Source organism: Limanda limanda, chromosome 22, assembly GCF_963576545.1.
Source record: "Limanda limanda chromosome 22, fLimLim1.1, whole genome shotgun sequence".
Classification (NCBI taxonomy): Eukaryota; Metazoa; Chordata; class Actinopteri; order Pleuronectiformes; family Pleuronectidae; genus Limanda; species Limanda limanda.
In genome coordinates, this window is record NC_083657.1 from 6,087,693 (window position 1) to 6,114,219 (window position 26,527).

A 26,527-nucleotide genomic window follows, 5' to 3' on the forward strand; every position below is an offset into this window, starting at 1 on the left:
AACGTCCCCAGTTGCTAAGTAACCCTCCGCAGGAAGGCTTTTGATTGGTGGAGGAGGAAGATGCAGCTTCCGGGTTGCTGCTGCTGATGAACAGTAATAATAAAACACCTGTGCAGGTTTTTAAGAGGAAAACAATAAACCCAGATTAAAGTGAAGGTGGATTTTTGAAGGAAGACGATGGACGAAGGCACCGACATGTCAGTGACCATCGCTCACATCGTGCAGCGGCTCAGAGGAAGTCACCTCCACTCCCAGATAGAGAGACAGGCCAAAGTGAGTGCTAACGCTAACCCCCAGCTAGCTGCTAGCTCGATACAACAACACAATGAACAGCTACACAAATTTAAAATGTCTGTGCTGTTTCAGGAGTGTTTACATCAACCCGACGTGAAACTGGAGTCTCTCAAAGATGACGTCCGTAGTTTCCTCAAAACCTCAGGTCCGTTATCTCTAAAATGTCTCGTATCAGCTTCTGGCTTTGTTGTTGTTGTTGTTGTGTGTGTGTGTGATGATTGTTGATGTGTGTCGTCCTCTCACAGGCTGGGAAAGGAAGCTGCAGAACGCTGTGTACAGGGAGCTGCATGTGTGAGTTATATACACACACCTGACACACACACACACACACACACACACACACACACACACACACACACACATTCCTATGGTTTGCATCATGTAAGTAAATAAACAACAGGTCATGCAAGAAAGTCTTGATGCAGTTTTATATTTTTAAGCTTATTTCAAACATAAATAAACCCACATTGGACGAAAACATGTGTATATTCATATATTTTAGTGGGAAATGTCAGAATTGATGCATTGATTCATGGGTAATATCTTAATTTGAGGTTGTGTTGCTTTTATGTGTTGCAGTTTAGCAACAGTAACCAATGAGACACTCATGTTTTAACCTCCTGATCCTAACCTCTGCATCGTCTGTTTGCTAAAGTCGATCTGCACTTTACTTTTATTTAAAATTACTCAATGTAACCGCTGTTTAAAATCTTTAACTGACATGTCTGTTGTCTGTTTTGTTGGTCCACCTCATGAGTCATGAGTTGTCATGAGACAGTTGCTCTGTGTTCTGTCGGCGATACTGTTGCCACACGCTTGAAGTGGGAGGATAAACATGCTTATAGCCCAAATCTTAATGAAACACCCAGGTGAAAACAGGTCACAGCTTTTTTCACGCTGGAGCTCATTCTATAACGTGGGTGTTTAACTGTCTTCAACTTCTTTAGGCACCTTTTAATTGTCTATGATTATATGTACATTCTGAGTTCCTCCCCTCAGGGCGAAAAACAAATTCCTGCATACCAGCAGCTGAGCACTCTGTCGCCCGTCCTTTTCTTGTTGTTGTTGTTGTCATTATTCTTTCGTCTGTAGCAACAGTCACACCTGTGTACGTGTTCGCACTCACATCGAGAGCTGTGACGTCCGAGAAGTGATAAAGAGATGTCTCAAAAGTTGGGTTGTACAGATTTCTGTCCATGAAAAACTGCATTTAACTTCTGAAATACAGCTGATACATATTTATCGTGATGGTTGAACTTGATGCATCTACCATGAGGTATGATTGCTCCTGATCTGTGTCTATGTAGAATCACATTAGGCAGGATTCAACGTGGCAAACATCTCACCGGGAACATTCGTTAAGGGTGAGTGTGAGAGTGGGAGGATAAGAGTGTGTTTTGAACAGAGGGAGTGACGGCAGTACAGGTCCAACTTGTTGCTCTACCCCCCCCGTTTGTAGGTTGGTCTGGTGTCAGCGGGATTATGCAATTTTTTCCCAGAGAGAAATTCATTTATCTTGATTAAATGAATTTGTCACATTCACAGGGGACTGATATCTATGAGTGTGTCCAGCTTGATTGACTTTAAGGGGATTTAATGTTGGCGCCATTCTGTGTATCCCTGTTGGCTATTGGTTACATTTCAAGATAAATAATCGGTCCATAATTATCCAGATTTAAATTCCCTTTTAGGTCTTTATGAGAATTGTTAGAAAACCCTCAGTTCTTTACTAAACTCTCTGGTCAGTGCTTCTCAGCTGTGTTCTCTCTCCTTTCAGGGCGATGTACCCTTGTTGCTCTGGAGGCTCCGGCTGAACCATAGTTGGCCTAAAGCTTCGCTGTTAAAGGAAAACGTATAACATTGAGTAATGGCTCCCTCTTTTTACTCGGCCCTATGCGCTCTTATAGATGTTTGGATTGGGTTGAACGTTGTTTAACATGCTGGGACCTTGAGTCATTCAATATGCCCTGAGCGTGCTCTGTGAGGAGGGGACATGAGGCGGTGGCTGGTGGAGACGTGTGAGCTCAGGGGGCAGGACACTGGTTTCGGCCTGTTTCTCAGAAAAAAACTGCACATTTTTATTTATGTTCAGTTTGACAACTCAACTTCTTTTGCGCACTTGTCTGTTTAAAGAAAAAAACGACTTGTTTGTGTCCTTATTGGCTTCGGTCCTTCCCATCTGTCCGTCTCCTGGTGAAAACACAGTGGCATCTTTATGTGTTTTCCCCTTTTTTATCGCACCGTGACGCTTCCTCAACCTCAAACCCCGGCTCTTGTGTTTTGCTTATTTCAGCCAGCTGCCCCCGAGTCATCCCGCGGCTCCTCCCGAGCATCTCAAAGAGCCGCTGGCCTACATGCGCAAGGCACAGGTCAGTCTGTCTTATCCCATCTCCGTCACGTCTCATCTCCTCCTCTTCTACCTCCTTGACTCTTGTATCATTTGAGCTGCTGAACTCCGAGACTTGGCCATTTGTAACACAGAATCTGAGGCTAAATGTGTGTGTTTGTGTGTTTGCTCTCTTGCACAGGCCGGCTGGGAGAAGCGTGTCCTCAAAAGCCTGAACAGCATGAGCACGGAGCTGGGAGTGCCTCTGGCCCGCATGGTAGCTAAGACACTGTCAATCATGTCTGACGTGGCGTAATTACACAAGTTCTTAATGCTCAGTCTCTGGTGACATTTGTCTTACTGCACAGACCTTCATTACATTTGTTGTCATTGTCTTATTATGTTAGCATCACATTTGCACAGTGCATCTTAAGCCCGTATCGCTGACTGAGCTCTGAACTGAGTTTGACAGTAGCCGAGAGCTACGTAAGCCACGAGTGAGCAATCATTAATTAGATTCAGACTCATAATGAGCTGGGCTCAGAATACAGAGGGTGGTGGGTCGTTGCCTCTGGATTATCTGAATAATAATCTGTTGTGTATGTTGTTCCCTTATTTTCAAATATTGCAGTGTGTGTGTGTGTTTGAGATTAGAGAGAAGAATATCTGCAAAGATTCTCCTCCCGTGCATAATGCGACCTTTCAGAACGGGTTAGGATTTTCAAACCCCTGTAGTCTGAGCCCGGTTTAATTCTTTATATCTGTATTGTTTCTTGGTTCCGTGCACATGTTGTTGTGTATAAATAATGTATTTATGACCAAAGAAGCTAATTTTTGATGTGACATTTTCAGCATTTGTTCTGTTTTCGTTTCCTTGGCAATGTGTTTGTTGAAATCGTCTCTCTCCCCTCCAGAGACCTGCAGTGGAGCAGAAGGAGCTCACAAACAAATGGAACGAGATGGGCACAGATGAACCAGGTCTGGAGACGTTACCCAGGGGCTCTGGCCCCCGGGCGATCTGCCTTTTATAAAAGATTATTGTTGATGTGTCTGATAACTGCAGCATCACTCAGACGCCGGTGTATTTAACTTCGGCTTAACACATCCCTGCCACTTAATGTTTGCTTTTGTAGCCTCTATTTATCCGGGAAGGTTTTTCTTAAAGATGATCAACTCTGTGACATCTGAAATGTTGATACAGGAGTATTCAGCTTCTCATATAAAGGTTCAAATTATAGCATTTGTGCAGGAAAGGTCCAGTATACCCCCCTGGATTTCCAGTGGTACTGCTCCTTTTTGGCTGTTGTCTGTATCTGTAAGCTCTCAGAAGTCATGAATGAATATGGACGAAGTATGAACAGAAGGCTCTGTCCGTTGTCATGTATGACATCGTGAGCTATTTTTACATTGCATGATAAAAACGTCCTCAATGTGCTCATTATCTTCTCACAAACAGGCCTCTCCAGAAAATGTCAGGAAAACCAATCTGCACAAGTGGTTAATTTGTCCTCAAGTGTGTTTAAAAAGTCGACTTTAAGAGGAGAGTGTGCAGTATGTTCAGTGTAGGTTCCCTCAGTCCTCGTCTCTCAGTGAACCCGTGTCTCTCACTTCAAAAGGACTTGGTAATCTTGTGTCCTAGCGATGCTATCACGTGTGTAATAACATTTAGGACTGTGCGCTGTCCCCTGGCTGTAAACACTTTGGACTGTGAATATAGAAACTGTCCAGACGCAGGACTAACCTCTTCTCTCCAGAACCGTAACGACACGCTACTTGATTTTACTGCTGCGCGACAAACCAACAGCAGATGGAAGTTCCACTCGGAGCTGGTTGAAGTCGCCTCAGCTGTTCCTTTTGACTTTTGTAAAAAAGTTGCCAACTCTGGGCTGCAAAAAGCATTTTCAAGTTCAAGTTGACGGCAGGAACTTCACGGCTGGATGCGTTTGTGTAGTCTAGCTTTAAACCTGTTTCCTGAAATTGCATATAAAAACACTGTGTACATTTGTCAGCTGGAGAATTATCCTCTGTGTTAATATCAACTGTTTTATTAACAGAGCTGCTGGTGGAGAGAGGGGGGTGTAGGGGGACCAGGGGGGAAAATATGGAGTGAAAAAGCTGAAATAATATGATTTATTTAGGGAATATAGTGTGCAGATGCTGTTTTTATTTCACTAAAGTACAGTTTGATCCTTTTGAATTAGTTTATACCTCTATCTTTGTTAAAAAATAAAATTGTGAAGGAGAAGTTGGAACTTTTTCAGCTTTTAAAAATACCTGAAACCCTTTGAGATCCATTGTATTAAATCGTTGTGTCTCTCTGCAGATTTAAGCCGCTTCAGGCCTGTCTATGCCCCCAAAGACTTCCTGGAGGTAAGAAGATCCTCAGAACATTCAGAACATTGTTTTGAAGGTTAGCTTAAACGAGATAAATTAACGGTTCTATGGTTCATTAATTCTTTTTTACGCAGGTGTTAATCAGTCTGCGGAACCCAAACCATGACAGCAGCGAGGACGTCAGCGCCAGGAGCCACTGGGGCCTGATCCAGGTTCCCCTCAATGTCCGGGACATCCCACAGCTGGTAGGGCCCCACGTGGACGTCTGGTTAAACCTTTACTGCCTGTTTATTGTCTCCTTTGCATGTGTTTGGTGCATTAGTGACCTCAGGGTGAACGCATTGAAACCATGTTGTGTGTTTTCTAACAGAGACGGGCCTACTCGGAGCTCAACCTGGCCACTGGGCAGCTGGGGATTGACGACCACGCACATGTTCCTCCAGGTATTCTCACAAAAGTCTCATACACAAGCTCCAGCAGCTTCTTAATGTCAAACCCTGAACACAACCTTTTCTTTTACTGCCTGTGAATGATCGGAAATAAATCTGTTTACCTAACAATGACTGGATTTAACTTTGTATAAACCACACTGGCCTTGTATCAGCTCCTGTTTTACTCCTGTGTACAATTCCTCAAACACTTTTATCTGTCCAGTTCAGATATTGACTTTCTGATATTCTGGGGTTTTGGGGGTTTAAATAGAATCGTATCTACACTTTGTGCGTTTGTAAATCAAAGAGATAACATAAGAATAACTGAGCCAAGACTGGACCATAACTGATGATTCACTTTTGTTCTTTTCTTCTTTAACCCCGTGCAGACTTGTTTGAAAATGACTACGTTCAAATCGGGAAAAAAGGTACGTCTTTGGTTCCTGGTTTCAAACAGTTACATTTCTTCATGCTAATAGTTTTATGGTCAAATTAGTGAATTGTGGTATTGAACAGTGACTCAATTTTGTATTAATCTGAATGTCCTGCAGTATTTTGAACCAGTTTTAGAACATTTCGCTCCTGGCTCCTGCTGTAATGGTTTGAACCTTTATTTCTTTGTGCTGCTATGAACCCAGAGTTAACACCGACCTTATTACAGACACAGATCAGACATCAACCCACTCAATTATAAAAATACAGACTTATTTACTTTATATACACAGCCACGAGGGGCCGTTCTGATGTTTCAGTCTGGGTCGGCTGCGTGTTGGCTCCCGACCGTGGAGCCGTGGTCCGGGCCAAGTGTTAAGTGCGCTCAGATTGGAAATTTAAGAGGCGAGGAGTGTGTTAGTTTATGTCAGCACCTCGAGTCCAAGTGTTTTCAGCTTCTGTCACAGTGTAGATTTAGGGTTGGAGATGCTGAAGATTTTGTTTCCAGCTCGTGTCTGAGTGTTTTTTGAAAAGTTGTGTAATAATTGCCATTATGGGAACGTCTGTGTTGTTTATTCATTTTCAGAGGGATTAAATTAAATCCTTGTTTATGTCTGTGCAGTCCATGAAACCCAAACACATAGATCTAACGCTGGCCCAGTACAAGCCAACATTTTCATATCGGTACCAATCAGGATCTTTACAGACGAATGTGTGTTGTGTTTTCCTAGATTTTCCAAGTTCTCTTGTTGAAAACAAACTTTATTCTGACTGAGTCATGAAACTTTCGATCGATTCTGTTTTATATATATATATATATATATGCTCTATATGTATTATACATAGTACGGTATATTTTAAGGTTTAAATTGTACAGGATGTTGTATACATAGTACAGTTTATTTTAAAGTATAAATAATACAGTATTTTTTGCATATATATATAGTACAGTTACAGTATGATTAGTGTATATATAAATATATCTCATAAAGTATTTTGTATATGTATTATATATAGTACAGGATAATGTTTAGTTTATATATAGATCGTACCGTCTTTCTTGTATATAGTACAGGATGTTGTATACAGTATATATATTACAGTTTTATGTATAGTTTATGGAGCCAGTAGCTGGTTAGCTTAGTTTAGCTTAATGTCTGGAATGGGGACAAGTTAAGCAAGAATGTGAATATGTTTCTGCTTGTAGTCATGACCCCTCCGGCTCCCTGTGTGTGTCTCTATGGTGTCTCACTTTGTGTCTGTGTGTTGTGTAGTGGTTCTGGATCAGGACAGTGCAGCAGCGCAGCAGTACAGCAGACAGGGCTGCCCCACCGGGCTCCGGGCGGACCTGTGGGCCCTCATCCTGAACTCCACCAACCAGCCTCCGGTACCTTCAGCAAAACACACAAACACCACCCGGTGGCAGCTGTCCGTGTGTGTTATAAAGCAGCCACACACACACACACACACACACACACACACACACCCCCCCAGCTGCATCGATTCCCAAACTGCGTGTTGACTACAGGCCGAAGTTTTCAGCTGCAGCTCCAGTTGCTAAGATAATCAAACGCTGGCCATTTAGCACAGTTAGCCCAAACAGAGCAGCCGCCTGCCTGTGTAAACGCTGCAGTCCAGAGTCGACCGTGGAGGCCAAGTCAATAAAACAATACTTGTGATGGGGAGATTGTGTTCTGAGGGACACCTGGTCTGGAGAGTGTCGGTTCTGGCTCTGGATCCACAAGGACAAACACATTATCTATGAAATGTGCGAATTTACCTGCATCTTGTAAATTACTATAACCTCTAATGTGAAAAAACTATTATTTCTTCAGGCAAAGGACTCCTGTTGACTTTAAACCAAAAATAACCTGCAGCTCTATCCGCAGGAAACCCTAATATTTATCAATCTTATATGGATGTACTAACTTCTTTTATTATCTATAGATATATCCAAAGTGAACTGCTGTAAGTAGCAGAGATATATATATAAATTCTCTCCATAACTTATTCCCAAAGGGGGGCTCAGTGTTGTATCTCAGCCGTCAAAATGACCACCTCTGTTTCTGTTCTCCACATCCGCAGCGCTCGTCGTTGCCAAGCTGCTTCACAGCTCTTCTTCTTTTTTTCAAAATCTCTCCATCCACCCTGTTGTCTCTTCTTCACATCATTTACGATAACCTGTCTCGAACCGGAGACACGTTAGAGTTTAGGCAAGTGGGTCGGAAACACAACACCCATCCTTCCAGCTCGGTTTAGTCCTGCTGTCGTGACCTGTCGGGGGGGAAAATACATGATGTTTAATGTAAAAGTGATTTAAAGAGGTTGATGGGTTTTTTGGAGGAGTGAATGAGGGTAAAACTTGAACTTTGCCTTTTCAGGACGTGATGCATTATGAGCAGCTGAGGGCTGGAGTCATTCAACATGACCTGCTGGTGGACAACCTCATCTATAAGGTACTGTTTGGATATAACTGCTCATGTTTGTTTAACGACACTGACAAGACAATATATTTAAAGCTTGAATTCCTTCGATCCTATCATTCAAACATTCGTCCTGCATAACATAAACACTGATAGCGCTGTGTTTTCATAGAAGCTTCACACAGTATCTGTGTATACGTGTCCTGGACTTTGAGTTGGAATAAATGTGCTTGTCCTAATGAAATAGAATTAAATTACCAACATCCTGCCCCCCCCAGGATGTGAAGCTCACCGCCAGTAACGACGACTACTACTTTGTGTTTGAAGACTTCCTCTATCAGGTGAGCTCTCCTTTGCCCTAGTGTAGTTCTCCATCTCTTTTCCTCACCACAGCAGCACTCTAAGTTTGAAGTCCGTTAAATTTGCTCGCTAATATCAAATTTTGGGGGTTTTCAGTAAATCAAAAAAACAACCTTAACTTAAACATCTTTTTACCCCTGTTCATTTGTTGGTTTGTCGGCAGGATTATGCCAAAATCACTGAAAGGAATCGGCCGACCTTTTGTCCGGATCCAGGAACTTTCTTAAATCTCGTATTTAGGGAAGATGATATCTATGAGTTTGTGCAATTTGGTGCAGATTGATTGAATTTAATTGATTTAATTTATGCTCTCTGCTGAGTGACGTTCTAGTTTTTATCAGTGAATATAAAGCTTAAATGTTCTCCCCATTGGTTCCCACTTCTCTTAAAATCAAGATAAAACCACCATCACTGCTGCGTCTTCTCCTTCCACCAGATAAGGAGCTTAATCCTCAATAATGAGTCATTTCTTTACCCCTGAATATCAGAATTTGTGTCAATCCCCTGTCACGTAAGGCCCAGTTAATGTATGACAGCATCCCTCTCTATCTGCTGGTGCATATTCAGCTCAGGCGAGGATATGACTTATTTTTAGCTTCTCTGGTCGTCACCGCTCTGTTTGCCTTCACTGCTCAACTGATAAACACACATATAAACACTCTGGCAACCAGTTTATTCGGCGGCTGTCAACAAGTCGTGCTCCTTGGCGGTTAACCAATGAGCACGCAGGTGTAGCAAGTACAAAGCATCAGTATCCCTGTCAATATTGACCAATGGTAAACTCACTAGGCAGTGAAAGAATCTTGTTTATTGTTGGGAGAGCGTGAATTCACGCGGGTGCTGTTATGCTCTTAAGAAGTTATAGAAAAGTAAAGGAAGTTCTGAAGAGTAAGACACTTCAAGTGAGTTTATTGAGGTTTATAAAATAAAATAAACTTGAAGGTTTCTCAGTAGAGAGCCCATATCTTCCCTGGCCTGACAGACCCACACACACATCCTGTTTTTTTTGTTTCAACAAGATCTGTAAATTATTCACTGGGAAAGTTATAAAATGTGAAAAACAAATATCCTGGTTCTGCCCCAAAGTTTAATCAGTTTTTTCTTGGCTTACGTTCCATCTTTCCATCAGTGTTCGTGGAAATCTGTTCGGTAGTTTTTGCGTAATCCTGCTGAGAAAGCAGATGGACAGAGAGGAGTGAAAACAGAAGCTACTCTTCAGAAGCACTTAAAACCTAATAGTGCAGGAAATCGATCAGGAAAAGGTCCTCGTGTGATTTGAGAACACTGCCAAAGTAGCCTATTTACATTCACCTTCTTATGATATTCATAGTTGAACAATGTATTTAGCTCCTTCCCGATGGAACGAGTGACAGTGTTCAATCAATCCAAACAGACCAAACGCATCTCCTACAAACGCCCAGATTTTCCTAATCACAGTAAAAGAGTTAAAGGTTTGACAGAAGATGGACAAGACGCACGCCATCCTCCTCATAAGCTGCCTGCGTCACCAGATTATTCCTCCTCCCCCTGTTATTCCTGTCAAGTGTTCGGTGGAAATGAATGCTGTTCTCAAAAAAGCACCGGAATTGGGCCGTAATGGAAAGAGCGACCACTTACACGGTCATTTTGTGAAGCGAGCGGCCACTTGAAGCTCGGTTGCCATCTGCCTGTGTTCATCCTGAGAAACCGGCTCCAGGTGCACTGCTTTAATGGTTTTCTTACCCAAGAGGAACCGCGGCTCCTCAAGACATCTCAGAGCAAATACGTCTATTAACTACTCTTGCTTCTGTCCCCTGATGTCAGGCAAGGACAACATTACCTTCTGAGCCTCCAATCCATTTGCAATGACTAGAATTATCTGCGTTCAGGTTGAATTTGTCTTAAAACACGATCACGGCTTCATCTAAGTTGTGAATCAACTGAACTCAATCTATTTTAACTAAAACTCAAGCCTTGGTTTAGATCATCTTAGACTCCACATCTCTGAGTCATCCAGATGTTAAACCACACATTTTTTATATATATGATAAATGTGACATCTGTTGTTTCATTCCAGTGGTTGCTAAATGTCAAGTGTGTGTGTGTGTGTGTGTGTGTGTGTGTGTGTGAGTTTAATCCCTGCTTCCTTTTCCCAGGTGCTGCTGTGTTTCTCCCGGGACACGGCCGTGCTGGAGCACTTCAAATACAACAGTGCCACTCCTCCAAAGTCCTACATCCAGGGTGAGAGGATGTGACATTCACCAAGGACACACACACACACACACACAGACACACTGCCATCATATAGACTGGACAGCAGTCAGATGGAACATTTTTAACTCTTATAATAATTAGATTTTTACTGTTATTTCTTGCTGCTAACTTCTCCCATGTCTTCTACGAGTGTCCGATGTTAATTCTAGGTTTACCGCTGTACTAATGAGGTTTTGTTCTGTTCTGCATGTAAACTTTAGATTTTTGTCTTTATTTGAATCATTCAAATGGCTCAGACTTACCTGGTATCAAAACACTTTCCTCGGGACTGCAGTTGAAAAAAAAAAAAAACAGCAAACCAACTTAAACCGGAACATAAACAGACATGTTGATTAATGTGTGTCCTCCTTATTAATCTATAAATGAAGTAAAAATTGAATTAAAACCCCAACATGCTGTATCCTCTCTCCGTCTTACAGGGAAAGTGGGAGATGAGGAGTGTGCTGTTGTTTATCCGCCCAACGGTGAGCCTGCGTTTTTGACATCGACATTATTTTGACTTTATCCACTTATGCTGAAATTGAAATGAATGAAACTCCTGCAGTGCCTGTTCAGAGTCACTGTGATTGTTTGGCCTGTGTTAATCCAGTTTGAAGTTTTCTTGAGGGCGCGTCATCCATACGAGTTCATACAAATTGCTTCTCCTTGGTACCTGAGCCGAGCTGCGTCTCCTCTCCGCTCCATTAGTGTCTGAGTGATGGCACTAAAGAATGTGCTTCTAGAGAAACTGATGTTTGACGTTTTCTCAAGAACCACTCGTACAAAATCCTTCAGTCGTAGCATAAACACTTGTTGCCTAATTGCACGATAAATGTTTTTGATTGCACTGACTTGAAATGTTCATTTAAACAGGTGTAATCCCGTTCCATGGCTTTTCAATGTACGGTGAGTAGGTTTTGTATTAACTTGTAAATGCTTCGAGCTAATGCTGCTTTTCCAGGAGGAGCATTATATGAGCAGGATGTAATGTGTGTGTGTGTGTGTGTCTGTGTGCATCTTTGTCCCTCAGTGGCCCCTTTGTGTTTCTTGTACAACGAGCCGTCCAAGCTCTACAGTGTATTCAGGGAGATGTACACCCGCTTCTTCTTCAGATTACACTCCATCTCCTCCTGTCCCTCGGTAAGATCCTGGATATCATTTTTTTGGGGGGGTTGTTGCTGTTGAATGTCAAACTCAAATATTTCTAGAGTTTAAGTTTGCACAATGCCTTGTATCTAACCCGGTCCCACACGTGCTCCTGCAGGGTATCGTGTCTCTGTGCCTGCAGTTTGAGCGGCTGCTCCAGACTCACCTGCCTCAGCTCTTCTACCACCTGCGGCAGATTGGTGCACAGCCGTGAGTAGCTGCACGGTTCCAGCACCTCACAGAAAAAATAAACTACAGACATGAACTATTTATCGATCCAAACGACAACAAAGGTGACAGAGAAACAAAAGTAAATGAAAGGTGAAGAATCTGTGTTCTTTCGTACTAAGTTCATTAAGATAACGTTACTCAACCCCCGACAGATGTGTTAAACATGAAGTTAAATGTATAAAAACCTATTAAGCAACAATTGTTATTAGTTTCCAGATGTCTGTACATGTGGACTTCTGAAATGACCTAAAAAGATACATGCCCTTGTTCATATTATAATTTCCTCTCTGGTACATAAAGACTTGATGTTTACATGTTCACCTTTTTGTTTATTAGGTGTATGAGTCGTATTTAACTTGCAAACAGATACATTTGACTCTTGAGCTTTTTGCCATGTTGTTGCTGTCCTGCCGTTGTGAGCTACTGCCACCATGTGGTGCTTTTGTCCAATTACAATTTCTATTAAAGACAAAAAAAGCCCTTATGATCACTTATTTAACATTTACATGCTTACATGTGACCCTTATATTGAATTTAAACATAATGACACATTGGAAGGAGTTACGAAGGTTTTGTGTACTTTTTAAATATATTATTTTGCGATGAACTGTAAAGAAAACGTGATCTTGTCATCCAGGCTGCGTATCGCCTTCAAGTGGATGGTGAGGGCCTTCTCTGGGTATCTGTCGACTGACCAGCTGCTTCTTCTCTGGGATCGAATCCTGGGATACGACTCACTGGAGGTCGTCGCAGGTAAGAAAATATACACATTCGCCAAACCCTTTAATTTGTCATTTGCGTCTCTTATGTTTCTCAACCTCCTTCCTCTGTTCGCCCCATCCCTCTCTTCCCCCATCCTCCTCCTCCTCCTCCTCCTCCTCTCTAATATCACTCATCAATGTCTTGTCCTCCTCTTTTCCTTGCTCCCTGAATTACTCCCCTTACTCACACCTCCTCCAGTCCTCGCAGCTGCCGTGTTCGCCTTCCGGGCCGAGAACCTGATGGAGGTGACGTCACTGGCCTCAGCTGAGGTATGGCTGTTTCACATTGGACTTCCATGTGTATGTATGTATGTGTGTGTGTGTGTGTGTGTGTGTGTGTGTGTGTGTGTGTGTGTGTGTGTGTGTGTGTCTGTCCACCCCTCTCTGCACCTCCCACATACTCTTGAAGGTCTGGAAATAGCCATTGATGACCAGCCAGTTCAAGTAACCCAGTCTCCTGCATGCACGTCTGAAAAAACTGGACAGTTAAGATCTCTCACCTTCTCACCGGCCATTCAACACAACCCCTGGTCTTCTGCCTCCTTTTCGCACACAGGCTTGTCATTCAGTCCATTCTGTCTCGGTCCAGCCTTGATAGAAACCGGTGGCCATGTTTCTGTGCAGAGTCGTGTGTTAAAAAACGCTGAATTCTTTCGTGCAACTTTGGCGAAGACACAACCAAAAACTTCCACCTTTAATTCATTCTGCAGGAACTCATGTTGCAAGATGACAGTAATCTCGTGCAATGTATACCGCGCCCATACTGTGCTCCCACTATCATATGACTGACACCAGGAGTAACCCATATGATGACTTGCCTCCCCCGCTCCCCTCATCCCCGAGGCTGAGGGGGTTAAACTACAATCTGCTGTTCTAAGATGCTGGCCGGCACTATTTGCTTTCTCATTTACCACCTGCCCTCAGATAGAGAGAGATATCATAACACACTGCTCCTTATCGTATATTTAGAACCTCGGGCCCAGCGTTGTAATATTAAACCGTCTCTCTAAACACGATAGGGTCACTAAATTTAATCTCCCACCCGTCCGAAAAGGACAAGGTGGGGAGCATGGATTGTCGCTTCCCAATGATCCTGCATCATCATCATGTGTGTAGCTGTGTGTGGGTTCTTTTTTAAATGCTTGAACATGTGTCTTGCAAAGGGGATGAGGCTTCTGATTATTTGCCTCTTCTAGGCTAATTTGCTGTGGTCAGGAGGGGTTGGGGGGGGAATTTGAAGTTGACAAATCTCATTTGTGTTTTGTTTGACTCGCACACTACAGGCCGTCCTCGCTGACCTTTCGACCCTGAAGGTTATGCCGCTCATCCAGATCTCTCTGTTCGCCAGCGCCATCTGAGGAGTGGTGACGGGTTGTGGTACGTACGGTAAAGAGACAGTCAAAAAAACAAAAAGCCACTCTGCTATGCCATAGCCGCACCAGTATGGATAACCGTCTGTCAAGAAAGCACCAGACTCCACTGTGGGATATGAAGGAATAAACCTACCTGGGCATCACACACCTCATCTTGCAGCGCTTCAAGTAGAAAAGCTACCAAAAGTAATGAATGCTCTGTGTCGTGTTATTAGATATTATACAGCATATAGAAGTAGAGCCTACAGACCATTGAGGTGCAGCTAACCTCCATAAGCCATATGCCCTGCAGCCGAGTTGCCAGGATCTGCTGAGCAGCTCATTAGGAGAAGCACGAGCTGTTACGATTACAGCGTGCGAGACGGAACAACAGTAATGTCTCCATGCTTGGCTAATGAAGTGTTAATTAGCTCATTGCAATTTATTCTGCTCCGTGGCTCCCGATTGTTGTAACGCTGTCGCTGCTGAAGCTCGTGACAGCGTGTCGAGAGAGACGGACACAGACCAAATCAAACTCGTATGATAAGCAGCTGCTGTGTGTAAACATGATATATTATATTTATGAATTAATTATATAATGCTGCCCTCTTCAGGGGTATTTATTACCTTCAGTGCCACTATTTATTGCATTTTACTGTTTCACGGTTTAAGGTTTTGCATTTAATGCCTGAATGTCTGCATCTATTTGTCCTGTTTAAAGACAACATGTGTCACCTCCATTTTTCTTATATGATAACTATTTATTTTGCCAGGTAATGCCAATGTCTTCCATCCAACACATTTCAATGTTCAACCTCATAAGCACCTTTTTTCATTTAAATAAAATAAAAATGTTGAATCCCTTCCTCCACTTTATTCTACAAAAAACGCTGAGTGATAGACTTTGAACTGTGTGACGGCTTTTTGAAAGTTTTGCCGGATCTTTCCTTATCCACCGCTCGGTATTTTTTGTGTTTGTGTGACAGACTAAATATTTGTACAAGGTGTACGGCTCTTAAATTCACCGTAGACATTTTCTGTGAAAGTAGAATCCCTAAATAACAGGTAGCAGCGTTTTTTTTTCCTCTTTCTGGCCTGGACCGTCTGTCCCCCTTCCCACAGTCCTCCTCCCACATGTAGCATCTGCTCGATTCCTCCCTGGTTTGTTGGCTGCCTTCCTTCCCGCTGCCCCCTCCCAGGGCTCGTATCGAATTATGCTGCTCTTCTCTTTCGTGTCTCTCGCCGTCTCCCGGTTGCTGCTGCATCTGCCACCTGTTTACTCGGACTCCCACGGCTGACTCCTTTATCAGCCATGCGCCTCCTTTGGCCTCCTTCAAGTCTGTTTCTCCTGAGACAGACTATTACCTGCTGCATGGTTCTGCTCACTCAGCGGTCCCTCCTGGTGGCTGACGTGCTGCATTGCAGGACGATGGACCTTATGTCCATCAGCACTCCGAGTCTGGCTGTCGCTGAAAGATATCTCCTTAACTAGTGACCTGAATAAGATGTCGATGATGTGGTTATGTGGTCTCATGACTGGTTATACAAAATGACTCAACGTGTATGAGATCCGGTTTGCAAACCTTATCAAATTTAACAGTTTATTGACACAAGCCTTGTCGAGGAGGCCAAAGTTATAAGGATCGATTACAAATGAAGTTCAGAGTTTTCTATGTTACTTGTAAATGTTAATTATCATGCTCTAGAAACGATTAAGATTTAAACCCTTGAAATTAAACTTCCAGAAAATAATTGAGCTAAAGATTTAAAGTTATGGCCAGTGAAAATGTATGCTTCAGACTTAAAGGTTGAAGCATGCAAAGGCCATTTCTTACAGAGGTCTCAGACCAGGAGAGTTTAATATCCAATAAGACATTTGGTTAATGTTGAGACAGATTTGTGCTGTCAATTTAAACTGGAATAAGATCTACTTTTAGTGATTTTGTTTTCTTGGTCCTTCTCTTGGAATGGATTTGCTGTTTTTTTCATTGCTGTGGTCAACACAGGCTCTGTGATGACAATTGAGAGTTTATATTTGTGAAGTTTTAGGATTTAAGGATGCCTTAGCAAACTGAATGATAATCTGGAAAATTTCATTTTAGGCGTGGTTTAGAAAATCCGATTGTCTGTTTAGATGCTTCAGGCTTCTTCAAAATATCAGTATTAAATTATTGGAGCAGCAAACAAATTTTCTTCTGAAAAATCGAACCATCTTTCTGTCTGTGTGGTCATTTGTTTGTTTCTGGGGCCTTGACATGATTTTTTCAATATAATCCAGCTGTACATTTGATAGTAATGATTATTATTCACTGTAGTATTTGTAATATTATATGAAGACTAGTTGCATGAATAATAATAATAAGCACTTGTAAGGAGGTGTCATCTTCTCTTTTGAACCGAAGTGTTGTATTCATTATAATAATATATATTTGTATTATTGATAATGATTAAAATAATAAAGGTGGTAGTCTGGGTAGAGGGGAAATGATATTTGCCTCCTAAAAAATAAATCATGGCAAACGTCACTTTATTTCCCGCGCTGAGCTTCTTCAAAAGCCGCCGGTGCTGTCCCCAGGCAGCCAATCAGAATCTGCCATGTTGGGACAGTCCAGCCAATGGGGGCCCTCGATCTGCAGGGGAGAAAAACTTTAATGGGCCGGAGTGAGGAAGTGAAAACAATGGAACCGGCGTTAGAACCATCAGGAAATAAAACAGCAACATGGTGAAGTTCATTTGGGGGATTCAAAGCTTATTAAAAAAATAAAATAAAAATAGAAAAATACAAGCTTGCATCTGTGTGGAAACCGGAAGTAATACACTTGTTATAACAATAGTAATAACAATGTAATAAGTGGTGCTGTTGATTCAAGGACCTCCCCCCCGCCGTGATGTCAACCCCATCCCGGCCACCGACTTCCGGTCCCGCTCGACTCTTCCTTCCCCCGGCTGCCGCTGCATGCATCAGCCGGCGGAGCAGCTGATGTGTCAGGAGTGGGGGGGCGGCGGAGGAGGGAGTGGAGGGGGGGAGAGCTCGGCTTTCACACGCGTTGGAAGGGGAGGACGAAAAAAAAAAACGAAGAGGAGAGACGACACGAATAATAAAATAAACTAGACTCTTTACTCTCCGGGGAGCGGATATACGAGGGTCGGAGGAGGAAGAGGAGGAAGAGGAAGAGGAAGAAGAGGACGATTTTACTCGATGCGACCGGATTTGCTACTTGTTTGTGAAGAGGCGGACCTAGGAGGCTCGGCCAGCTCACTATGCTGAGGCTGTGCCCGGTGTTTGTGTACTGTACGTGGAAGTACAAGGATACACGGATTTAAACCCAAGAAGAAGAAGAAGAAGAAGAAGAGTCCCGGGCTGGTTCTTCTTCCTCCAGATCCGGGTCTGGTGTTGTTGTTTTGGTACCGGGAGGCGGACTCCTCCGGACCGGGAGGCGGACTCCTCCGGACCGGGAGGCTGCATGTGCGTGGCTCTCTCTCTCTCTTTACCCACGACCCGCCGGTTCTCCTCTCTGCAACCGGGGGGTATTTTATTTTGGAAATAAAAACCGACCCGCCGGTTCTCCTTCTTCTTCGTGCAACCGGGGGTGTTTTATTTTGGAAAACCGTTCATGGAGGACTCGTCATGACCCATTACTCCTTCTTCCACGCTCCCGTCAGGTTCCGCGGAGGGTTCCCGGTTTCCAGCCGCTAGCCGGTGCTGATAGGGGGGGGTGGTGGGTGGGGGGGGAGGAGGTGGAGGAGGAGGGGGGGGAGTTGGTGCATTTCCCCGGTGTGTCTCTCTCTCTTCTTTTATTTTATTTGGCTTGTGACACCACTTCAAAAAAACAAACAGGACTTCTATCCCTTATCTTTTTTTTTAACTAAATTTTAATTTATTCTTTATTTTTTTTTTTAATAATTTTTTTTTTTGGGGGCTGGAGGTGAACCAACCAGCCACCCACCCATCCTCTCCACTCACTCTCCCACGGATACGCGACTCCCACGGAAGCAGGTCGCTCCCTCACCATGAGCCGCATCCTCCCGGCGCTGCTGCTGGACGTGTTGCTGCGTGGACTCGTCATCTATGCGGTACTCGGCGGCTCTTCCTCCAGCGGCGGGCTGCCCGATGCTGCAGCCGTAGCAGGTAAGAGAAGGGAAGGAAAGAAGGAAGGGAAGGAAGGAAGGCTGCGAGGATACAAGTGGCCACGGTTCATTCATGTTTTAACGCATGCACAACCCCCCCCCCCTCCACCCCTCTCCCCCTCTTCTCCTACGTGGAGGATTTTCTCCGGGAAATCCGAGGAAAACCCCCATTCACCCAGCAGGAGGGTAGATGTGGGGTATTAGAAAGGGATGCATTTTAATGTTGTAAGTCACCCCTAGTGTGTGTGTTTTTTCTTCTCCTCTCCCCTTGCCTCACCTCTGTACATTGCTGGGGGGGGGGATGCATGACATGACAGGAATGCACGCAGCATCTCATTTCACGGACGTGGGGCACAAGCAACATGACATTCGTGTTTTTTTACCCTACTCGAATGCGTCATGTGTTTGCATTGTGTGTGAGGACTCACGCTGATTAGTCAGAAGGCCACAGGTCACCCCCCCCCCCATGAAATTGCCCTATTGACATTACCCTTAATGAGACGATGTCCATCTGTTTTTAACCAGCCAGGATGGATTTCTCCATCCTCTTAGCAGGCTCCTGGCAGGTAGCTTAATTCAGTTCGATAAAGGCCCATGTGTGAAGGATGTGAAACTGGAAAACATTCTATTATTTAATTTGTGTGGTTGTTTAACGCGGACGTTTGCACTTCAATCCTGGTGGAAGACGTTAGAAGGATCAGTCAATTTTGTTTTTAATCCGTATTTAAAACCTGGTATTTCTGATGAAGTAGCTGATGCCATACTTTTGGGGAAAACAGCTGCTTTGGCCTCTAATTCAGAGTCAGATATATTGTGAAATATCCAAGTTCCTGGCAGTTTTCATACAGTTTCTTCTGAGTTGCTTCCATCCTCTCGGTAGCTTAATTGACCGGTTCGATACAGGCCCATGTGTGAAGGATGTGAAACTGGAAAACATTCTATTATTTAATCTGTGTGGTTGTTGAAGACAGTAGAAGGTTCAGTCAATTTTGTTTTTAATTCGTATTTAAAACCTGGTATTTCAGCTGATGCCATGCTTTTGGGGAAACAGCTGCTTTGACCTCTAAGTCAGAGTCAGATATATTGCGAAATATCCAAGTTCCTGCCAGTTTTCATGCAGTTTATTTTGAGTTGCATCCATCTTCTATCGGATAATCCTTTTCTCCCCGTCACACCAACACACACTGTGCAATGAAGAGTCCCCACAGACGGCTGGATAACGTCAAACAATACTTAAGGCATCTGTAATAAGTGGCGGATGTGGAACTGGAGAGGACGTTCGTATAAATATTTTTTGCTGAAGTATTTTGACAACCTTGTGTGAAGTTGTTTATTTCCCTGCTTTAAACCCTTTTCTCTGTTTCAAGTACCTGACAACTCGTTGTGCGTTTGCTCTCTCTGTGAGTTGAGGGTTTAAAGGAACATTTCTTGTCTTGTACAACAGTTAAGATTCAAGATTCAAGATTTTTTATTGTCAAATGAACAGAGATAACATGAAGTAGTCACTGTCAATGAAATGCTTGGGTCACACACTCTCTTTAAGCAATGCTCAGTAATTTCAACCCAAAAAAATAAAATAAAAATAGAAATAGTATAAAATAGAATAAAAAAGAATAAATTAGAATAACAATGAAATAGAATATCAAAAATTTTAAATGGAAAATAAAATATATACATCTAAATATATATCTTTACAGATGAATGTTCAATTTGTGCAGTAGTGCAAATATGCTTATTATGGTGCTGGTGCAAATATGCAAATATTCCAGGGAGCTGGTTTGGTGGAGTTATTGCAGTTCAGAGGAGTTTAAAAGTCTTATTGTTGTTGTTGCACTTGTGTTGATTTGTGAGCTTTGGTGGAGTTGCTGGGCAGGTTTTGTTCCCCTTCAGATTCTTGTCGGCCGATTCTCTGTATTTGGAGTCTTCCGGCTAAGTTTCCAGCGAACTGTTCGTGTGTTGTGTAGCTTCATTGGATTAAAGTCATCGTCTAACTCTTGGCAAATGCATCAAACACGCTTTAAACTCAATCCAGTGTAGTCAGAGGCTCAACTCAAGGTCTACTTATTAGGACATGTTCATAGCTTACTGCTGCATTTCATGGTCTTCATCAGAGGATGAAGGTGGCTCATTCTTCCTTAAGAAGGCTGAGTAGACCTGAACAGAAACAGGGGTCATGACCTTGCCTGACATCTATAATCATCTGTTACCACATTATAAAAAAGCTTTTAGCAACAGATCTTCCCGACCTCGGAGCGAACTCCCACCTGCTGATGAAAGAAAGCCATGAAATGAGCCTGGAAGCTCCAGAATATATTTATAGGAATCCAAATGCTTTTGACATTTGCGGGTGTGCTGGTACCTGTAGCAGATCTCCTTTACCCTACAGGCACATTACCAAGGATGAATGAAACAAGGCGACACAGCTACGAACGTTACCATTCATCTGGTTTCTATTTTTAAAGTCCAATCCCCATAAGCTAAATTAAAAAAGCTAATTAAGGCAGTTCCGTTTTTTTGTTTTCTCTTTTGCACTTTGCACAAATAGGAAACGAGCTGTGTTTTGGGACAGAACACAAGGTGCTGCAGCTGAGGACACATAAAAACGCCTCGTAAACAGAAGCCCGTGGTCTCATCTATATATTTATGTTCATCCAACACATGCACCGTCGCTGGAGGAAGTAATAAAGCCTCTTCCCAGACAGCAGTTAAGCATTCATGACTGTCTGCTAACAAGTGTTAAGCAGCTCCTGAAAATAAAACCGCGGGTAAACAGTGTATTGATTAATAAGGCAAAAGCACACTTGCCCTTTTCCACAACAGCAGTATCGGTAGAAAAAACGGGCCGAGGGACGACGTCGGCCCGCTCTAACCCACGAACAATGAAGGCTAGTGCACACAGAGATGGTGGTGACTTAATACTGTGTCAGTAAACATGACCGCAGCATTACCCATTTCCCTGCCAGCTCCCTGGAAAGGTCAGCTGGCTTTTCCCTGGCACCGGATCAGGCCGAGGAAAACACAGTGTGTCTGTTAGCTCCAGTGCATGCACGGTTTCCTTCGGGGATTAACCACTGCTTGAGTGACTTTGAGAATTTGTATTTGTGTTGCTGCGATGCATTTACTTCTGCATGTAACCTGTCAATCTGTTTCTTAGTTTTCCAATGTTTCAGCTGCTTTGTGTCATTCTTGTAAACACATTTTTACCAGGCAGTTGTTTGAGCTGCACCCTCCCAGTAGAGAGAGCTTGTCTTTGCTGAAAACGCCGGCCGGTGTGGTGACGGCACATGTGGGGATGAGGGAAGAGGGCTGGGTGGAGGAGAGTGTTATCTCCCTTCAGTCACCATGGGCAACAGGAGATAACCGGACAATAAGATGGACGAGCCAGCGGCGGAGTCAGAGGTTCCCGAGTTATTAAGTCTTCTGCTGCCCAGACGCTGAACTGTTAGCCTCGAGAGTACGATCACACTTTTTTCAAGGTGTTATCCGAAGTCTTCTTGGTTTAGATGCACTCGTCTGTTCGTGATCTCTGTGGACTTGAGCCGGACAAAACTCTCCTTATTTTCACTCCGTATGTGGACTCCTTGTTTTCTGATTCTCAAAACTAAAGCACCATTGCAAAGTTAAATTGCCACAACCTTAATGGATCTAGTTTAAACTGTAGAGGTCGTGGTGTTATGACGTCACCGAGTTCGTTCACTGACTTTGTCGCTCATCTGTTTACGCTACTGTTAGAGTAGCTTAGCATTTTAGCTTAAACAGTACTTTAGCATGTAGGACTGTAAGCTGTTCAGAAAGAGATGGATAATGTCACTCTCAGAATATGATAGTGAGTGACGTGTTCTCTAGGATTTTTGGACAGAAGGTATATTTGCATATGCTCTCACACAAGTAGCTTGGTTCATGACTGGTATTGCCTCATACGTTTAGCAGTAATAAAGCATTATAAGTTGCTGTCCAGGCTGTTGCTGTTGAAAAGGTTGAGGGTTCAAAGCTGTGGGCACTTGAGCATGCTGTGTGCAGTCGGGGGGGTGAGGCTGCAGGGGGTGAGGTTTAACATTTGGTGGGTCAGGTGGTGGTCTTTGTGAATCGGGGGTTTTAAAAGGGAATATCTGAGTTAAAGAGGGGCTGGGATTTAGTTTGTGAAGTAGAGAAGAGGATGGTCAGTTGGTCAGTTGTCATTGTTAACCATAGATGAGTCACTTCAGTTTCCTACTAGCTCTGGATTTATACTGCTACACTTCAACAGCACGATAAAGATTTAATTTAAACTCTTTATATGATTCATTTTGTCATAAGTTCAACCATAGTCAGCTGAAAGGGACAGATTTGTGTCCTTGGGATCTTCCTCCATTTGTGGAGAAAGACAAACCTGAATCAGGATCTAGTTGATGCTGGTGCCACAGATAACCATCAATGCATCATGTGATATTAAGGCCTCCGTGCATAGTTGTTTTAGTGTTGGCATTTAAATTGATTTAGCAGTGAGTTAAAATAACAAGTCACTCCGGTTTCTCTCCACATTAGCAAATACCGTTTCCTCGTTGTCGAAACCTTTTCATCTGAGCTGATTCCTCGTTTAATGCAACTCCACTTGCACGTGGCAAGTCGTAAATCATGAGCCAAATTCAGAGTATAAGCAACAGGAAGTATAAATCATCTCTATACACCTTCAGTGTGGCAACGGGCAGATCGGCACAACCTGCAGAGAATAACTAAAAGAGGGAGAGAGGTGTTTGTGAAGGTCGTCGGATGAGTGGCAATGTGAACGTGGTCTTCCCCTGTTTTAATTGTGTTGTGTATTTAAATTGTTTGGCATTACAACAAACAAAGCCCTTCCCTCTGTCTGCAGAGAACATCTCGTTCTCGGCTGGATGATAGTCGTCTCAGATACTGAGCTGCCCCCTCATTTAGCGCACGCTTCATTTAACTCATAGATGCACTGACTCGGCCGCTGTAGCTGAAATCACAGATTCAATTGTCCTGAAGGAAAACACGATTTAGATGTTTGTCTCTCTTGTCCCACTTTGCTCTTACATGACCTATAACTCTGTGAGTCAATTTTCTGAATGTCACCGTGTTTATACAGTCAAATCAGAGGTGACTGTGGATATTTCAAAGCGTGAGAGTGAATGAATTATTAAGGAATTTGTTTGGAAAGGGGGTTGAACATTTGCGTATCTCTCTCTCCAGTGCTTGCTTAAGCGATGCTTCGAGCACAGGGATTTGCATTTTGGGAAACCTCCTTCGCTGCCGGCCCTGCTCAGGCAAACTAACACACAGACACAAAAACGTTTGAGGAAAGACAGACTTATTCTATTTGCTGTGTTGCTGGAGCCTCAGAGCAAGTTCTAGGTTCACTAAAGATGAAGCGAGTCACCGTGTTCTGGTTCTGTGTTACACAGCTCGACAGGCAAAGTAATTTCCTTTCTCTGACGAGGACAGACTGTTCTGAAGGGTTCCTCTTGCACCAGGGAAATAACGAAATAAAATCACGACTCTGTGCCTCAGACGTCAAACCAACCACTTCACCCTGCGAGAGTGGACTGAAATACACTCAGAATTCAATGACAATATTGTTATTTATTTATTTATTCATTTATTTATTTTTATTTTTTTATTTTTTTTTATTTTTTTTGAACAATGTTTTTTTAATTAATTTCCAATAAGAACCTTCAAAGCACATTGACACATACCATACAAGTTGCACAATGAAATGCAGGTGAACTTCACTGCATACACATACATACAAAAATAATAATAAATAAATAAATAAAGATAAACACGCACACAAACATACATACCTATGTAAAGTAATAACAATAATAAATAAAATTAAATAAAAATTTCACACTGGATATCCCTACAGATAGATCAATATTGTTATTTAAAGCTGCACCAATACATGTTTTCATATTAACCAGTTCAAATATGAAAGGTGGCTGCTTTTGATGAAACCCCAGAGAAATATCTGATAAAATGCTCTATTTCTGTGGCATCTTTAAGCTCATTGTTTTGGTTTGACTTTGACTTATGACTGTACAGCACCAAATTGATTTTATAACGATTGGGTTTTGGAATTTACAGTTTATTCTGCTGCCCCATACCAGCTAATTTTAAATATGATATTTCCTCCTTGCAAAAATCCATCTGTCAAGAGAGCTTGGATCCAGTAACGCATTATTAACTAGAGGAGAGAGCGCGCCTCCGCCAAGTCCCAACAGTCATCTTAAATTCAATCAAGCTACACCAAATTACACACACTCATAGATATCAGTCCCCTATATACCCCTGATTTTTATTTTTTAATCTGGACCCATGAATTATTCCTTGGAGGATCTTGCGATTTGTGATGAATAAATTGACGGAATCTGCCACTTTGTACAGATTCAAGCCAAAATGTAATGGTTGCTTTCTCTGCCCATATTCCATCCTTTGATTTTTGGAAATCCGTTAAGCAGCATTTGCGTGATCCTGCTGACAACCAAACGGACATGGTAAAGACATAACCTTCACGGCTGAGGTAGAGACCTTAAATGAAAAGCTGCTGTCTCATCGCCGCCCTGTCGCCGCTCAGTCGCTCCGTCTGCTTCCCCAGAAGTGGACAGCTGCTGCCCGACTCAATCGGGGGGCTTTAGAACTATGATCCAACCTAATGAGATCCGTCACCAAACACACCGACCCCGCCGGTGTATTTATAAAGCTGCTGGTGATATTTTCCATGTACATTTTCCATCCTAGTCCCTGTTGTGGTACCCGACACTGACATTGACACAGCGGTTGAGACTGGTCCTTAGGATGTCTGAGATCTGTCACCAGGGAGACGATGGGGCTTTATTTAATGGTTTACTGGTTTGCTGCACCCACAGTCCCCAGCTGTTGCGCTTGCACAATGACAATACAGTTCTTGAATCTGAATACTGAAACTTGACTGACCTGATTCACTGGAATGTAGGGATTGTTGAGTTACAAAGCCGAATGGAGGAACTGTTCCTGGTTGGATTCTTTTTAACTAAAGGAGACGTTTGAGGCTTTCTCAGGTTTTATTTCCTCTTGTGTGTTTCATAGTATTTTGAACAGACACAGAAAACACTGCTCTTGAAGCTCCTGAAACTTCTCGTCAGTCCGATACTTCCGCACTATCGTGATGTCATGAGATATCGAGAAGCCCCAACATTTGCATGATGCACGCACAGCAGCAAGCTCCCAAACAAAGTCATGTAAAAATTAGAGCTGAGGCCATAATTTCCCACACTGGTGGAATCAGTGGACCAATAACAACAGAGTGGGCCAGCTGGCCAATCAGAAAGCTGGAAGAACTATTGCACTGTGTGTGAATATGTCTCTTTTATTATATCTTACTCCATATTATTATTCCCCTGAGGACATTTTTTCAATAAAAATCAATAACTAAAACATTGTGCTGAAACAAATCCTTATTTCAAGTTCTTGCATTTCTAACCGATAAACACCAGTGACAAGCGGGCAACACTCGCAAGGGTAAGCTGCATCATTCATGCAGAAAGCTCCTGAGTAGGAGATGTAGGTCACTGTACTCAGCTGTGCTTCCTGCTGCGAGTGGCCTACAGTAGCAGATCTGCCCTTACCCAGCCTGGGGGGGGGGGGGGGGGGGGGGGGGCTATTGTTGTCCCTCTCCTCCACACTTTAAGGTGTTGATCCTCCCCAGCTGGCAGCGCACGGGGGCCGTTGGTTTGATGAGCCCCTTCGTGACACATAAGCTGCTCTACGTGGTCGCTTTAGGCAGAAAAGAGCACAAAATGTACAAAGATTTACATACACAAACACATTGTAAGTCCAAGTTCCTTCTTTCAATCTCACTTCCTGCGTTTTAAGCTGTTCTCGCTACGTTGAACATAGTTGTTTATGAACATAATGGTGATATTCTCAGTTTGTTAATCGGCCGGTATCACTTGTGCTTCCAGGAAAATCTCATTGACCTTTCTCCCTGTTTTCTGACCTCCTCTCAACCTCTGGATGAAATGATTTAATCGCCGAAATTACTTTTAGTTTATCCCCAAAACACCAAAAAACGCACTCCTCTGTTTCCACTTAACACGTG

At 43.0% G+C, this 26,527-nt stretch overlaps 2 protein-coding genes across 2 annotated transcripts in view; both read left to right on the forward strand.

Moving 5' to 3' along the window:
* The first annotated feature begins 100 nt into the window (after positions 1–100).
* tbc1d19 (TBC1 domain family, member 19) lies at positions 101–15,142 on the forward strand. Its single transcript, XM_061066190.1, has 21 exons — positions 101–273; positions 367–439; positions 540–585; positions 2,588–2,663; positions 2,823–2,897; positions 3,535–3,598; positions 4,944–4,990; positions 5,089–5,199; positions 5,325–5,397; positions 5,775–5,813; positions 7,092–7,204; positions 8,199–8,273; positions 8,519–8,581; positions 10,736–10,820; positions 11,273–11,317; positions 11,706–11,738; positions 11,863–11,972; positions 12,097–12,188; positions 12,847–12,962; positions 13,170–13,240; positions 14,254–15,142. Exons 1-21 carry the CDS (start codon positions 178–180, stop codon positions 14,326–14,328), a joined length of 1,578 nt encoding a protein of 525 aa, XP_060922173.1. The 5' UTR covers positions 101–177; the 3' UTR covers positions 14,329–15,142.
* Positions 15,143–18,238: 3,096 nt separating this feature from the next.
* The window catches only part of stim2b (stromal interaction molecule 2b), a 35,556-nt gene continuing 27,267 nt past the window's right edge, over positions 18,239–26,527 (forward strand). Inside the window, exon 1 of the mRNA XM_061066557.1 lies at positions 18,239–18,451. Within this exon, the coding sequence (XP_060922540.1) occupies positions 18,334–18,451 (118 nt within the window). The 5' untranslated portion in view covers positions 18,239–18,333. The remainder of the gene's footprint in view (positions 18,452–26,527) is intronic.